Genomic DNA, 16577 nt, shown 5'->3' with positions numbered 1-16577 from the left:
TGGGGTCTTACTTACCCAAGGAGTGTGTGTGAATTTGGTTCTGGGTTGTCTGTGTTGAGGGCATAGAGCAGTGGTGGCAAGCCACCCCTCACCCTCAGACTCCACGTAGTAATGACCTATAAAATGTATAAATAGTGAAGGAACCAAGAAATCACAAAAAATGTTTTCATTATGCATCGCAAGGGAGGTCCTGGTTCATTTCATTATTTTCTAATAGCAAGGGTATCAGGATGTCTACAACGTGTATGGCTAAGGAAGCAAACAATGCAGATGTCCAAGTTAACAATTCAATTACCTGGACTTTGCCTTCTAAATCACGAATCTGATCTTCTTTCTGTTTCATGTCAATTGTTAACTTTTTACATTCCGTTTCCAGATCTCGGATGCGACCCCGTAACGTGTCTGTACATTCACCTCTGTTTGAAGACAAAGAACACTGTAAAACAAGAGAACTGAGACAAAATAATGTTCCTCTGCATTTGGCTTTACATGGGATATCCAGGCCTACATCATACTTCATGCCACAATATCTTCTTCGAGTACACAATCAGATTTCCTATTTTTGGCGTAGGTTCTATCCCCAGATGAAATACACAATGTGTCAGGTAATTCAAGTCTTTGTTTTGTGCTGGCCAGCAGCCTTCACATTTGTTTGAAGAAAGTACAATTTGTCTCATCACCTTTGTTAAAGGGGGCAAGGTGGTGTGACCTAGTAAAATCTGTCTCAATGAGTTTTAACACCTAAACAGACCTCAAACAAGGACATAACCCTTACCGTTGGTAATGGTTGGTAAAGCTGGAAGCCCACCTTACCTCCCAGGCAAGTTTTGGCAACGCAATAGTACTATAGGATGGGGAAAGGGCAGGTAACTATCCAGGATGATTAATAGCAAGAACATATGCCAGAACTTGCTCCTGCTCATCAGGTGGCTACCCCTAATTAACCACTACAGTGTACAGATGATGCTAATGAGGAAGCAAGTTGCAAAAGGGCACATGATACAGAGAAGTAATAAAGAAAATGATATTGTGTTTGCACAATCAAAAATATTTCAGTAGGTTTTACACCTCATGCCGGTGGTAGTCTGTTGAGCCATAGTAGGATATTACCATACATTATCAGAGCCCCTGTGGATCTTGATGTGATCGGTCATCAAGAAAATAATCAATGGCAATGTTGAGATCAGCAGCAATGCCACTGAATTTCTTCTGGTGAACATTATGTATTCAGACAAACATTAAAGTACGTTAATCTGTGTAACAAACTATTTTGACGATTATTTAATAACAGGTTATTTATTAATCAGCACAGGTTGGGGATGGAATAAGCTTTTTACTGCCCTGGTGCCATCATTCAAATACAGGTAACATTACAACAGTTGTATACCTTGATGCAGCAGCAATTGCTACAGCGCGTGCAGTTGTTGCTTCTTCCAATTTCTTTCTTTTTTTTTCTTCTAGTAACTGTTTTTCTACAAATGCTCGTGCTTCCTGTTCAGCCTTCAGCTTTTTCTCCAATTGACTGATGGTCTGTTTGTCTTTTTGTTTCATCTGAACTGCATTATGTAATCTGCAGGGAAATGGACATATGTACTTGGGCTCAGAGTGAGAATTTGCTGTGGTTATCTCACCACCAATACAAATCTAAATTGAGACTGTAATGCAATAGTGATGCTGATCCCAACCACAACCTAGAAAATCACAGAAAACACATTTAAGTGACAAGCGTTATCATAGGACATATGAAAATAAAAGGAGTGCAGTGACACGCATTCGACAGATTAATGAATGTTCAAGACTTCTGCATTTTCTCTTTTTTTTCAAAAACCTGTAGAAGGCTTGCTTTAACTTTTCATCGGAGTTCAACTATGCTATCCCACTTCCTTCCCCCTCTTTGCATCATGCCAAAGTCCTGCTCTTAAACTCGACATTCACAGCGAATTCACATTCAGGTGATCGAGTGCCCCCCCAACTACTACTAAGTAACTATTGATTTAGAGCTCGATATGCGCTTTCTCTCCTAGTATATGGACAACATCTGTGCTTGCATGGGGGATCAATTTAATATTGCAGTTAAAGGCACAAAGTTAGCATCACTCTTTAATGCTGTATTTGATTACTCTATGCTCTTTTCCTGTCTCAAAGGTATTTAGCAAGGTTATCGCACTAGCCAGGTGCTGAACCCTTCTCTCCATTGCAGACTTAGGGAAGTGAGGCCTAATTATTGCCATTTAACTATTTGGATCGGGGGAGGCAATGTCCTTTTCTTCCGAGTGCCCCGTTCTGACCCCACATTGAACCCCGTTTTCAAATCCAACTTGTTACCACCATCAGACCCCGCCGCAAGAGACTTTTTGACTTCCTCTCACCACGAAAGTGAACCGTTTTGTTCCCAAGGTTATGAGAATTTGTTTGACCTTATTTCATGTATAATGGTTATGTGCCTTCAAGAATCATCAATTGGGCTTTTATTGAAACTTTTCATTGCAGTTTAACAGCTTCATCCACTGGGTTTTTTATCCCCAAATCTCATACAGTAACTGCCATACATGGCCAGAAAGCAGTGTCAATTTGAGATATGTTAGTAGAAAGGCATATAAACCCCCACTCAGATCTCCAATGTTAACTGAGATCACGTTGACAGTTTTTAGGACATTCTTTTCAGGTACCTTATTGACAAGGGCTTGGGTTATAAGGTCCTACTGCAAAGCAGATGCCGCTGCTCCACCCATTAGTGTAACCCATCTGGATATTACTGCTAGTGTGACTCAAATAATCTGAATGTGACTTTCAATCACAATTAACTGGCAAAACATTGGTCTACATGCGTGATGTCCCTTTCTGTGGTAATTGGACATTGCTTATTGTAGAAACGAGAAACCAAATACACTTTTTAAGACTTATCTGGTGCTATCAAACTGTCAGTAACTGGCTTCAAACTTGACATTTATTGATGGAACTCCAAAAAGGAATGCACAATGCCACAGTCTACAATACTTGTATTCTTGATGGTTTATGTCAGCCAACTTTTCATTTCTGAATATTTTCGTCAGATTTCTTCAACTACATAAGAATGATACTTGATGCTCTTCTCAGACCCACTCTGGTAGTTATTGACCAACTGTCAAAGTGTGATATGTAGACAATGCGCAGCTGTGATTTATAACAGAAGGTCTGAGGTGAACATGTGTTTAGTTTAGGCGGGGGCATAGATCCTTGAGTAGTTTTCTGCATCAGTCATTTAACAAGCAGGCCATCAGCTTCTCACATGACCTGGGGGAAATTGAGTCAGTAATCATGGCTTCTAGATCTTTTGAAGGGTAAAATGCATACAAATAGGCCACATGCCACTCAATGCTGGGAAGTGAGATTCTGACATCCACTTTGTTCTTTTGTTTACAGTAAGTGTCTATGTGGAGTGGCTGCGAGGTAGGGCATTTGGGGCTGAGTGAACAAACACTGCTCAATTGAACTACTACACACCTTTCCCGGATGCTGTGTGCCCAACTGGAAATTCCAGCCAAAGAGCAGTCCTTCATTGTTCTATTCATATTATAGATTCTGAATGGACCTTTGCACAAGAGTGTATTGAGGGCTAAATGTATACCCCACCCATTCATGTTCAGGCATTTGCTTTCAACATGGAGCTTGTTTTGGTGGAAACCATTTGGAAAGGCATTTGCTGTAACAAATTCGACATTAAAGAAACCACCTGATCACAGGCAATGTGTGGCCAGTTCGTAAAGTGGCTGCAGGATTTTGCCGAAAGTGTCCAGCAAAACGCGCATCCTCCATTGTCAGATGAGTGGTTCCAAGTATTAGTTAAGCAGGGAAAGTTGAGGTCAGGCATATTCCTACATACAGTCATTAAAGGCATCGCAAGGTTGCTCCAAGAGAATGCAGTATGCAATAGAAGTCTGTTGCCAAACTCACAAATGCCCGTCCCGGGGAAGTGTAGCAGGTGTGCGGGTTAGGGGAAAATTGGCAGGGAAACTGTCAAGTTGTGGCTTTACAGTGGTTAGAGTAATCATGGTTAAATAATCGCACACACTGTTAAAAGAACACAAATACCAGTTAGCCATCTCTGATGCATACTCAGCATGCTGCTGGAATGAAAGAGTAGCTAGTCTTAATCTCTGCCCTTGGAACGTAGACTTGCCATTGCCACAGACATGCCAAGGGTTTGCATGCCATATAGGTCCCTGGACATGTATGCCCATTTGGTAAGTCGAGCAAAGGCTTCCCAGGACACTGGAAGGCTTCTAGAAGTACCTCACACTGCATGAAACCGTAATTTCTTCCCAAGTCACCATTCCAGGATGGAGTTCAGACAAATAGGTTTCCAAAGCAGATGCATTAAGCAAGGTCCCTTTTCCCTGGAGAAAGGCTCCTGTAGTGCCGTTCTTTTTCCAGAATAATACATTTATGCTGCTGGCGTAGTTACAGCAGATAATTGCAACAAACACGATTTTTTAGAAATGTTCAAGTTTACTTGGGTACCATCTACTTCGTCAAAGTCCCTCAAAGTGGAACAAACAACTATAACCAGTGCCGAAGGAGGGCTGAAAAACTACAGAGCTGTGAGCCCAAACTGAAAGCAAAAAAAAAAAAAAAAACTAAAGACTTTCGTAAGAACAAAGCATTTTACGAGGCCTTCACCGGCAAGGAGCGGAGGGTTTTCTTCCTCTTTTTAGGAACCATCGCTGACAACGGGCTACTGTGGGATTCAACATCCTCCGAGTGTTGTGGCCGGAGCAGTTCCAACGAAGTCTCTTCGTTGGTATGAGAAAACACTGGAGCCTTATTGGAGGTGACTGACGGTATTTAATAAGGCTACTGAAGTACAGGTGTTTGTCAAAGGCATACTTGACTACACAGGTCACAGTAATTGAAGTTGGAAGACAAATCATCCAGAGCGCAATCTCCGTAAACTAATTGCAGTTAGAAACCAATCAAAATATAGATCAGGTGCCCCTGGAGCTGGAACTAAGAGGGACAATGCATAGCATGTATTTGCGTTGCTGAAGGTATTGCAGGAAACCCCAATCGTCCCAAGCATCTCGAGCATTGCTGTGAAAAGTTTTCTGAAGACAAAGAATTGTGGCTGCGGCTCGATTTAACGAAATGAACAATCTGCTGAGGAAAAATACATTGACTACTGAGCCTTTAACTGTGCCTCTCTCTTTCTGATGCAAGGAGGACAGTAAGTTCAGGTGCAACTCTGGTCTTCTTAACAAGACTACACTGAGCAGCGCTGTTTCGATACACAGTCCCCGGGGAACTGTGCTCAGGGGCTTGAGTCCAGCATGAAACGCAATACAAGATCATTCTTTTTATTTATTTTTTAAAAGTTTTCATGAGTCACATCTCCTAAACAGGCACCATCAAAGCCAGATGTTTTAGCTTTTTTTAGAAGCCCTGCATAGCATTTGGCAGGTATTGACAACATATGACTAAGTACTTGCATCATTGCTAGGAAAAGTCAAATATTCAGGTCACACCATTGCCAGGCACAGCCATTAAATGCCCAGGTAACAAACCATTCCCATGTACAGTCTTAAAATATATATCTGGTAGAATGGGGGTGCTTACAAATGAAGCATTAGTTGGATGAATATCTGAAAGGCGCAAATAATTAAAAAAAAGCAACAAACAGCATCACTGAAGTGAGTGTAAGCACTTAATGGCCAAGAATAGGGAATATGTTACAGATCAGGTGCTGTGTTAAGGGGGATGGATAGCATCAGCGGTAGAGACATTACTGTGGTACAGATATCATTCTGTGCAGGAAGACCATGCAGCAGAACAAAGCAGAAAATCAGGTCCTGGGCACCTGGCCGAGAGACCGCAAAGTAAGGGGTTGCTGTAATGCCCAAAGCCATCCGGTATACTTTCCTTGTGGGCAATACATGACCCACTCTTAGTCAGGAATAAATCCCTGCCCAATGTTGCTACCAGGGTATTTTTTTATGGATGGTTGCATAGATAAATGGAGGCATTACTTCAGTTTCCCAATAACAGCATTCTGAATGATGGCACTCTTTCCTATGCCCAACCCTTCTCCATAATTCTGGCGCTTTTTGGACGGTGCGTGGGGGAGAGCGGTTCGCACATTTTCCTGGTGTCAGTTAAATTCCCCATTTATCTTGCATAGCCACCAAGGTTGGGCTCTGCCAAGTTGCAGGATTGAGCCATTTACGAGTGAAGACTAACTTTAAGCAGCGAGTCCTTAATCTCACGCCAGCCCATTCTGTAGATGCAACAGTGTCATGTGCCTTAAATCTGGGCATGCTTATCTGAACAACCCAGGTCCAGCCAGCTTGGTTTGGTGCTTTTCGTGCAGCCCCACTGAGTAGAACGCTTCACAATATACAGTTAGCAAACAGCACCATTGTTTGAGAGCCTGCAGAGTACCTAAGGTCTTCAGATTGTGAGGGACCAAACTTGTAAAGCCACTAAATTAGGAGAAATGTAAATGCTGACAAGCGCCAGCTACGTTAAGGAGAAGAAATTTCTTTTAAAAAAAATAAAAACTACATTGCTGCTAAGGCAATGCCCAATGCAAGGAACATTTACTGGGGTGTATACTCCTCCATCTGCCAATAATTATGCTAATTGGGATGTTATCTATTGACCACTTGAGGCACGTATCTAAATTTAGTGAATTATTAATTTCCCCACTTTTTAAATACTTAAGATTGCTTTATTTCAGGTTTGTGGAAATACTTGTCACATGGAAAAATTTCACTTTTGCATAAATGTATCAATAGCTTGAGATACAGTAGAACATTTGTTGAAGATATTCAAAATCTTTTTAGAAAGACCAAATCGGATCAGTCTGTTTAGATTCAGAATTGGTGGTTTACACATGTATTTGCTCTTTCTGCGAGCTTCCTCAGGACCAATTCACGTTGAAAATACTAGCATACTGACATACACGAAACTCTGTCATTCAGCACTTTGTTCTATTCAGGAGTGGAGTTCAATTGATATTGGATATAAAGCACAATATGTCATGAGCCTTGTTTCTGGTAAGAATCCCAGCTTCTAGGTATAGGAGAAGATATAGTACATTAGTCTTGTGAGGAGTACTTATAGGACGTCAAAGCTTGCAATGCAAAACGGAATGTGTTGGCTTCAAGTTAGACTTGCGTAGTATACATTACAATACTCCAATATCAATTGGACCCCAAAATGTTGATGCAAAAGTGAAATTGTTACATGCGACTAGTTCTTCCACAAACCTGAAATCAGGAAATCCAGTATTTAACTAGTGGAGCAATTAGTCATGCACTACATTGATTTCATTGATTAAAATGCATCACTTTAGGTAGGAGTGTTTAGGGTGATGTAACGCAACCTCTGCCCTTTTGCTCTCATATTCAGAAAAGCGCAATAGTTTGGTGTTCATCAGACCACACTTGTAGAGATGAATCTAAATGCACTGCTGCAGACCGACTGGCTGCATAGCTAGCCATTTGAAAATACGTGTACACAGATGCCTAAGAAGTCGAAAGCGCCCCATCAGTTCGATTCACGTGATGGGCCTAGCAGTAATGCCCAAGAACCTCTGCCCAGAGCGGCACTCTGACAGGCGCAGAGGGAAGAGAGGATGTACCACTGCCCAAGCTACTCTTTTTTTAAAGCCTGCCACCTTCATCCTCCTCCTGGGCTCATGGCCAGCCTGCAGACCCTGCCGATTCTGACGCCACATGATAAAGGCTTGCAAGGTCAACCATTTATTTATACACAAGATGGCTCCTTCTTAGCGTACAGGTGAAAACGTAATATTGCATAGGTTTCTGAAGCATTAATACAAAGTGGCCACCATTTTCTGTGCAAAAATGGCTACCTCATACTTAGGATACTAAAGATGGAGGGTAAGAGATCACACTGGGCACTGGAAGAAGAGGGATGGGAATTTATATAGCTAAAGGCATGCTTATTCGGGAGCAGTGAGTGGGTAGACAGACGAAGAGCAACTGCAGGCTGTGTGTTCCTTCTCGTACGTAATTCCCCACCTATCTACAATCCTAATATCAACAGTTATAGCTCATGCAGCACTTCAGACCAAACTAAAAACAGCTAGCTTTTTTACATTTGCCAATCCAATGCCTTTCTTGACCATAACAGTCACGTTCTTCACTTTCTTTCATTAGAAAAGCCCCTTACTAGAAAAGGGCTTAAAATATTAGAACAGAGGTGTTTGTGCCATTATGCTCAACCTGGGTCACTCCGGTCTATGTATCACTGAGCAAGAGTCTAATGCTTTTTACTTTAACTGTTTGACATTTAATAATGGTCAGGAATGGAAAGACAAGTATACTGTCATTTTTTTCCAAAAACCTTCTAGGGTTCAAAGACGCAATAATACAACACGCTCCCACACTCTTCGATGTACTCCATCTGAAAATTGAGCTCAGATTTCGTATATACCACCAGGGAATGGAATTTTGTTTAAGAAGTAGAGCGGAGTAAACTGAAATCAAGATCTGTTTTTGGAAACGTAATTAAATGATTCTGATCAATGTATTCCTGTAATAAGTTAATAATTATCAAGGTTTGCAGTGTTAAAATGTTATACATTGAACATACTTGTTTTGCAACAGCTCATTTTCTTGGCGCAGCTGTCCAATTTCAGATCGAATTCCTCGCTCTGTGCTGCCCAGCAAACTGATCTGACTTCGAAGCTCCTGTTCGATCTGTCTGCTGGCCTGCAGGTCTGCCTTTAATTTTTTAATGTCTTGTTCCAACCTGGAAGGGAAAACGTCAACTGCTTAATACGGATGCGAGTGCCAATTTGTACTTTGGAGCTGTCCACTTTGTTGATGAAAAATGTATTGGCATTACTCATTCATTACGAGCTCATCTTGTGTGGTTTAATACTTTATCTGAAAATGCAGGAGTACTGAGAATCGTTGGCAACAGGTTTCTCTCATTAGCCAACCCGTCAACAGGTCAGGCACTTCTTATAATAGGTATACATTTCATATACAATCTCCAATTCTTGTGCACGGTTAACAAGCCAAGAAATCAAAATGGGGAAACTGTGGTAGTTTTAAAACTTAGATTTTCATTAGCTTGATATGAGGACTTACGGGCATATTATATGCATACTGATGAACAACGCACTCACATCTCATCGAGAGGACGTGGCATATCTGAGACAGTCCCTCCATTCCCTAAACTGTTACGATCCATGTGGCCATACACTCCCTCCAATCGCCTGTGCACAACTGCTCGTTCCTGCCCAGAGTTTGGACATGGTAAACAAACACAGTGATTATTCGTATATTCACACTTTTCTCATAATACAATCTTCACTAATGCAATATTTGTTCTTACCATTACAGTAGAAAGACAGAGTGTAACTTACTCCCTCAGCTTACCAAGAGAACATCACCGTAGATGAAAAGATGCACAGACCAGTCAGTCAAGAAGGACGAAAGAACTACCCTTTTCGCTTCTCAATGGAGGGGAGAGAGTGGGGGCAGGGTGTGGCTGGGAGGGGGTTTGTGCGGTGAAGCTACAGCCTAGATTAGGTGCTATCCATGAAGACGAAATGTGTCAACAGCATTATTTGCTCAGAGGTAGAACAGCAGCAACTTGCATGCAGATCACCACAAATATGCCAGCGCTGGAAGGAAGAGGCAGCATGCAGGGAGACGTGACCAGTATAAGCCCACAGAGATGGGATCCACGCGAAAACAGAAGACCATCAACATTTTATTTGGGGCAGAGTAGGGAACACATATGCTTACAAATCTCTAACCGTCTAATCTGGCAGAGGAAAAGGGATAGCAAGACCCAAGACCACGTGTATGAGCACTATACAAATAAAATATCAATATCATGCTAGTAAATTCTTCTAAGAAATGAGTGCCTGGGAGAGTGGCATGGAGAGCCAGAAAAAGGCTGGTGGTGCAGATTGATGACTTAGATTACAAAAACAGGAATGCATGGGATTCCAGTTTCAAGGTTGTTGCAGTCAATAAGAACCCTGAGGAACATAAGACATTAGTTCTGTGATGGCCTGAAGACTTGCATCAGCCAAGCACAGGAAGGCCACAAGAGCTATATAATGAATATTAGTACGACCTGTGGAGCGCTCTTGAAGGCCTAGTAAGGCAAAACGTGTCTTCACAGCATTACAATAAATCACTTGCTCTATATTTGAAGGCTGCCAGATAGCTACAGTTAACCATGTGGTTAGAGGCATCCGTGTGATAGGAAATTTTGCATAATTTTAATTTTCAGAAATATTTCGGGTCAATAAACCTGCCACATTATGGATCAAATGAGGAATTTAAGATTTGTATATAGTCAAGAGCCTGCTCATTATACAGATAGATGCAAGCCAAGTGAATTTGCCTCCAATTGAAAAAGGTTACACTCCCTGGCCATGAGTAAAACACTGATCACACAATACAGAACGTCCCTATATGTGATGCACCACACAGAAGTATTTAAACCTTGATAACCATTCTTGACAAGCAACTTTCACTGCAACCATAAGAAAACCCATAAAAGCAAAACAAACAGTGCAGCTATCTGCAATGAAACCTACTATCTAGAGAGGGCAAGTTCAGAAATGACCACACTAGAGAAGAATTTCTATTCAATCTCTCTCCCTGTATATTACAGTATATTACAGAGCCAGCAAAGTTTGCCAAAAAAATATATAGACCGGACAGGCCCAATTCCCTATCTTGACCATAAACAAAAACTGCATTCACTTTAGTGCACTATGTTAGGCAAAGTTTGTATGCAGTACCCTTTGGGACCACTACACACAACTAGGAATACAGGTGTAAGCAAAACCAACCTTATGATATGATATGGCATTTGTAACGCGCCTATACACAAGTGTTTGAAGGCGCGACGAGGCAGGGAGGGGGAACAAGGGGAAGACAGACAACGATCCTACTAGGCCAGGTGTCATTTAGATTGCGCAAGTGCAGGGGTAGAGGGGAGGGAAAAGGGGAAGGGGGGGGGAGGGAGTGCAGTACAGGGTAAGTAGAATAAAAAATAAATAATAGGGCCAGCTGGTGGCAAGTGCAAGGTAAGTGCAGACAAGTGCTGGGGAGGGGGGGCTGTAGGGATACAGAGACAGTCCCGCAGTGCAGGGGTTGCCAGGGAGGCAGTGCAAGTGGAGAGTGGCTGGGCCAAGGACCGAGGTCGGAGGGAGTGGCCCTGTTGCAGATTCAGTGCAGTTTCAGTGAAGAATTTAGCAGGGGAGAGAGAAAGCAGAAGCAAAGCGGAAGGTTTTGAGGTGCTTCTGGAACCGGAGATGTTCTCCTCAAGTTTCAGGGAGGCAGGAAGGCTGTTCCAGATGGAAGCCCCTGCGGCGGAGAGAGATCTACCCCCAGCTTGTTGCTTCGAGAAGCGGCTAACCCTGAGGGAGTTGGAGACAGATGAGCGAAGGGCTAGGGAAGGAAGATATTTAGGAAGAGAGAGTTGAAGGTATTTAGGCCCCAGGCCCCAGAAGGCCTTGTGGACAATGCAGAGGGTTTTGAACTTAATCCTCGCAGCCACCGAGAGCCAGTGTAGAGATTTCAGTCCTGGAGAGATACGGTCCCTGGGCTTGAGGCCAAGGACAAGTCTCGCAGTCCTGTTCTGGATGAGTTGCAGAGGGCGGAGAGTAGAGGCAGGCAGATTAAGATAGAGGCTGTTACAGTAGTCCAGCTTCGAGAGAAACAGGGCTCGGGAGACTGAGCTTCTGGGGGAAGGAGAGGAAGGGAAGAATACCTGTGAGGAGGTGCAGCTGGTAGGGTGACTTCTTAGAGACGTCAGATATATGAGGAGAGAAGGAGAGCGTGGAGTCGAAGATGACCCCGAGGTTTTTTGCCTTGCAGGTAGGAGCAGGAAGAGGGCCAAGAGAGGCTGGCCAGAGAGCTGCAGGGAAGGAGTGAGTGGGTGTGCCGATGATTAGAATCTCAGTCTTACTGGCTTTAAGGCAGAGGTCAGTGGCGGCACACCATTCCTGGATAGCAGACAGTCAGAAATGAGGGAAGGGGAGGAGGAGGCCGAGGGTAGTCTGAAAATGAGCTGGGTATCGTCCGCATAGCACTGAAAGTTGGGGCAGAGTGTGGCAATGCGGTGGGCAAGGAGTGCCAGATACTAGTTGAAAAGCCAGGGAGAGAGATTAGATCCCTGGGGGACACCACAGGTAGAGAAAAAGATGTCAGAGAGGAAGGACCCCAGTTGGATCTGGGAGGGTCGATTGGAAAGGAAAGAGGTCAGCCACGCCAGAGCCTGACCAGTGATACCCAGGTTATCACGGAGACGGTTGAGCAGGATGGCATGGTTGACAGTGTCAAAGGCAGAAGAGAGATCGAGCAGAATGAGAACACACGGAGTGTTGGAGTGGAGGTTCGACTTTGGTATAAGTCTGTAGTACACAGATTTGTAGTAGCGCTGCTGAGCAGTCAGGCTTATCTCAAAAGGCAATGTGAGCAGTAAGGATGTTACACACCGGTCTATAATTCCAAGTATTCAAATAGACTCATACTCAAAGTTTCTGGGTAAAACATTTATTAATTTATTTCACAGTCAATGATAAAACATTCACTAAAAGGAAGCAATCTATATCACACAAAAATATACTTCAGTACTTCACAATATCAGGTTCCGAGGCATTTAGACTACTTTGAAGGAGGAGCAAAATGGCATTCAGAGCATTTGAAGTAGGAGCAAAAAGGCATAAGTTAATAAAACAAATATTACAGTTACTCTAAAACAGTGCAAATAGTTTGTGTTCACCAGAGGAGTTGATTCAATGCAATAGGTTAGGCCAAAGTCAATGGGCAAAAGCCTTGTATAGGATAAAGCAGTTCTGGGAGTTAAACGAAAAAGCATTTGCCAAGGTTCTCAGGAGTAGTTCGTAAAAGAAAGATTCATATGTTGGGTCACAAGATGACTAGGCTTGCAAGATGCCAAAGTTTCAAGCACTTTCGCAGTGAGAGGCAAGTTCTCTTGGTTGGGTTTTCACAGTACCTTACAATGAAGAAAAAGACGCAGTGGAAGATGTCTGTTCCTGGCAGTTCCTGCAGCTCTCACCGTTCCTGAGCCTCAGTCGTGGGGACAAGAGGGAGGACGTGGGGGACTCCTGCACTGCACGGGGACTGGTCGAAAAAACTGGCAAAGGCAAATCTTCAATTCCGGTAGCTGTAGTCAAGCACACAAACTGGTGTCCTTCTCCCTGGCTATTCGGTTTCCTGCAGCACTCTGAGAAAAATACAACCAGCTCCGAGAATGGTATCCAGGTGGCTTACGAGAGGATTGGTCCCACCAATTCAAAGGGAGAAGTCGTCTTTGAAGGGCTGCTCTGGCGAGATGAACTTGGCGATTCGGCCCCGCAGCAGGGCTTCACCGGGCACACCAATGGTCCAGGAGTTGCAGCAGCCGTCTGCTTTCAGCTCGTCGTCGGTTGATTCGTTCCAGTGGTCGACTCAGCCTTCCAAGCCAAGAGACACACCTTTTAAACAGTTTTCTCCCATTTATTACAGCCTAGCTGCCACTCACCCAGCAGGGTGGCTGTCCTTGCCGGACAGTCAGCCAGCCAATCACGCCAGAGTGCATTTGGGTCTCCTAGGAGACTAAGCACATGGAGTTTTGGGCACCCCCCTCACTTCCTGCCCACCCCAAACACTCTGGTTCCAGAGGCGGTCTTCAGTCCTTAAGCCTGCCAAAGGCATAGGAACAAAGGGATCAAACCTGGTTTGGCATGCAGAGACAAACTCTAGAAGGACCTTTCCAATATGAAATGGTGAAAAAAGAAGACCGGGACCTGTTTAAACAAAGGGGGCCCAGCCACCATCTTGGAAAACATGGCTTGCATGATATAATGCTACCGGCGTTCACGGTCGGGAAAATTCATGGTAGTTCGTTGTAAAACCACTGCCACCAGCCATTGAGAGGAAAGGGTAGCATTTGACTGCTACATGAGTTTCTAGACACATCCAGCACTCCATTGTAATATAGTGTGTGCTGGGTCTAGGAATTTGGAAAGACTAGTAAAGTCAATTTCACTTTACTTTCAGTTGGAAACAGTTTATCCCAGAGAAGGCATTTAAACCTTGGGAGAGCCTGAAAGGCTTCCCAGTGTCACTGCACTGAGGGTGCTGTGTGACACATGAAAAGATGCCTATGGAGTTGCCTAAAACTCCACAATCAAAGAACACAAGAGTAAAACGCATCAAAATACATGAGCGAGTGGGAAAAAAGGCTCACACTCTCTCCAGGTAAAGAAATCAAGTCCTCAAATCTAGCAAAGTTACTGGGGGTCTCTAAGTTGAAGGGAATTAGCACATTTATGAGAATTCTCCCTAACACACTATTAACCTAATTTTGTGCCTTTTGGCTCCTGGCCAATAGGCAGAGATTCACCTTGGTCTGCCGATGGAGCCCATCTTCAGGTTCTGGCAGGCATGGAAGCAAGTGATACTGAGCGGCTGGCATTGAGGTCAAATGTGACATTTTCGTGCCAGGGAGCACATAAAGAAACAGTCCTGATGCACACAGGCTGCACGGATGTGCCTGTCCTCCTCTGGAGCTTTTTCTGTGTGGACAAGTAACTTTCTGCAAGTATGGGTGACCTTCCATGTTTCAGCCCCGCCACTGTAGTTCAGCAGAAACCCTGCCAGGAGTGTTCGTGGACACCACTGCCCCCCTGGAATGTGCTTTTCCTCGTCCTCTTGGTGGCGGCCACCATGCCTTCTTATTGTAAAAAGTAATAGAGGCTGACAGCCATCTTGCCGAGATGACCTGGGGTGGCCCATGAGTTGAATAGGAGTGGAGCAACAATGTTTCTTGTTAAGGCCCACAGAGTACTTGAGCATCCTTTTGTCATACAGCATATGCAACAATCTTTCCATTGGAGTGAATGGATTTAAGAAAAAGATTGTAAAGACCAGAGGCTGATTTTGATTAAATGAAGGCACTTTAGGCATGGATAAGGAGATGGGGGCACATGATCACTGTCCTTGTAAAACTTTACTTATGCCAGAAGGGTAGTAGAGATTCAGGCCTTAGCAGTCCATGATTCCATGACTCAATCACCATCACGGTTGTTTTTCACGGTACGAACTTGCAGTCAACCTTATACACAGGTTTAAAGGGATGTCCCGTTAACTGTGAAAGGACCATGCTTAGGCTCCCGGGCTGGTGTTATAATCAATTTGGAGAAAGGCCCGAAGTGGCCATTCATGAACTCCTCAACAATTCTTTGGGACCATAAAGATAGTTTGCAGTGATTTATCCAACAATAGTTTTGTCATTTCAAATGGTTTACAAATGTTACTCTAATTGTGTCAGGGTTCTTTTTGACTTCGGTAAATTTGTATTACTTATATGCTAGCCATTAGCCCCTTCACCAGCTCAACGTTGTTCAGGGTTATAGACAAAAGTTGCCTCGCACATAAAATATTAATAAATACTATCAAGCAGCTCAATTAAGGTCATGTTATTGTGATTTATGCCATGCATCAGTGTCATTTTCATGGTCTCCAGGCGCTCTGGCGGATCTGAGAAGGAGGGCTTAGTCAGTGGGATAGAGAGGGAAAGGGCTCGAGAGTTTTGATGTGCTATTAGTCAGATCAGTTTTTAAAAAACGGTCAGTGTTTGCTGGGTTGGTTTTAAGTTGGTACAGGTTAGGCAGAGTTTATTGTAGGAGTGGGTGGGGGATGTGTGTAACTGGTTTAGTTTTCAGTAGTGTGTTGTGTTTAGTTGGGTGTTGCAGAGTGTGTTATTTTGTGTTGGTTGCAGGTTTCTGCTGCGTTAGCGGTAGATGTGTGTTTTGTTTGGTGTTTGATGGCGAGTATGCAGAATACTGGAATGTTTTTGGTAGGGTTAGTGATGTCAGTAGTCTCTGCACTTCTATGCAGTGGTTATGTTGGTTTGGCATGGTTCACATTCTTCTATAGTGGCCTGTATTAAAATGCTTTACTTTGTTGGGGGTAACCAGGTTTCAGTTAATCAGGTCTTCGTTTTGTGTGTTTCTCTTCTGTTGTGTTGCCAGTTTCCCTTGGAGGGTGTTACCCGTTTAGCTGTGCGAGTTAGAGAGAAACGTTTTTCTCAATTTTCTGAATTTTAGGCGGTCTCCTATTCGTATTTCTTTCAGGAGGGAATCAAAAATTTTGCCGAGATGCAGGAGATTTCTGATTTGCGTATTGTTTTGGTTCAAGGCGAATGTCGTGGACCTTTGTGTTCGGTTTGTAGATGGAGATTTTTCCCTGCATGAATTCTGCTCCTGGGGGCGTGGGTTATGCAGTGTGTTTTGAAGAAATTCTTTTGACTAATAGCCGCTGTAGGGTTCTCGGTGCTCGTGTGATGGGTTCTCACTTAATGAGTCTGAAGGGTAGTCCTGTTGCTGCGTTCTGGATTAGCTGTTATTACAGGAATTTGTCAATACGAGGTCAAGCAAAAGCTGGAAAACCCTTGACGAGAAAGTAACTGGTAGACCCCTTACACACATACATACCAGTACTTACTGGGATAGAAAGATGGCTAAGTATGTATGAACTTCCAACTACCAAGTCTACCTCACACGTTTGGCATAACATAGCTGCTATGCTAAT

The 16577-nt window shown here is 43.5% G+C and overlaps 1 protein-coding gene across 1 annotated transcript in view; it reads right to left on the bottom strand.

Annotated features, from left to right (window-relative positions):
* The window catches only part of MACO1 (macoilin 1), a 539166-nt gene that overhangs the window by 129437 nt on the left and 393152 nt on the right, over nucleotides 1–16577 (bottom strand). The window contains exons 7-9 of the mRNA XM_069622729.1: nucleotides 8596–8754; nucleotides 1388–1570; nucleotides 296–416 (exon numbers count right to left, since the gene is read on the bottom strand). Coding sequence (XP_069478830.1) covers nucleotides 296–416; nucleotides 1388–1570; nucleotides 8596–8754 — 463 coding nt within the window. The remainder of the gene's footprint in view (nucleotides 1–295; nucleotides 417–1387; nucleotides 1571–8595; nucleotides 8755–16577) is intronic.

This window comes from Ambystoma mexicanum, chromosome 11 (assembly GCF_040938575.1).
Source record: "Ambystoma mexicanum isolate Mex_15411 chromosome 11, UKY_AmexF1_1, whole genome shotgun sequence".
Classification (NCBI taxonomy): Eukaryota; Metazoa; Chordata; class Amphibia; order Caudata; family Ambystomatidae; genus Ambystoma; species Ambystoma mexicanum.
Note: the sequence above shows the minus strand (reverse complement) of the source record. Positions and strands in the feature narration are given on the sequence as shown.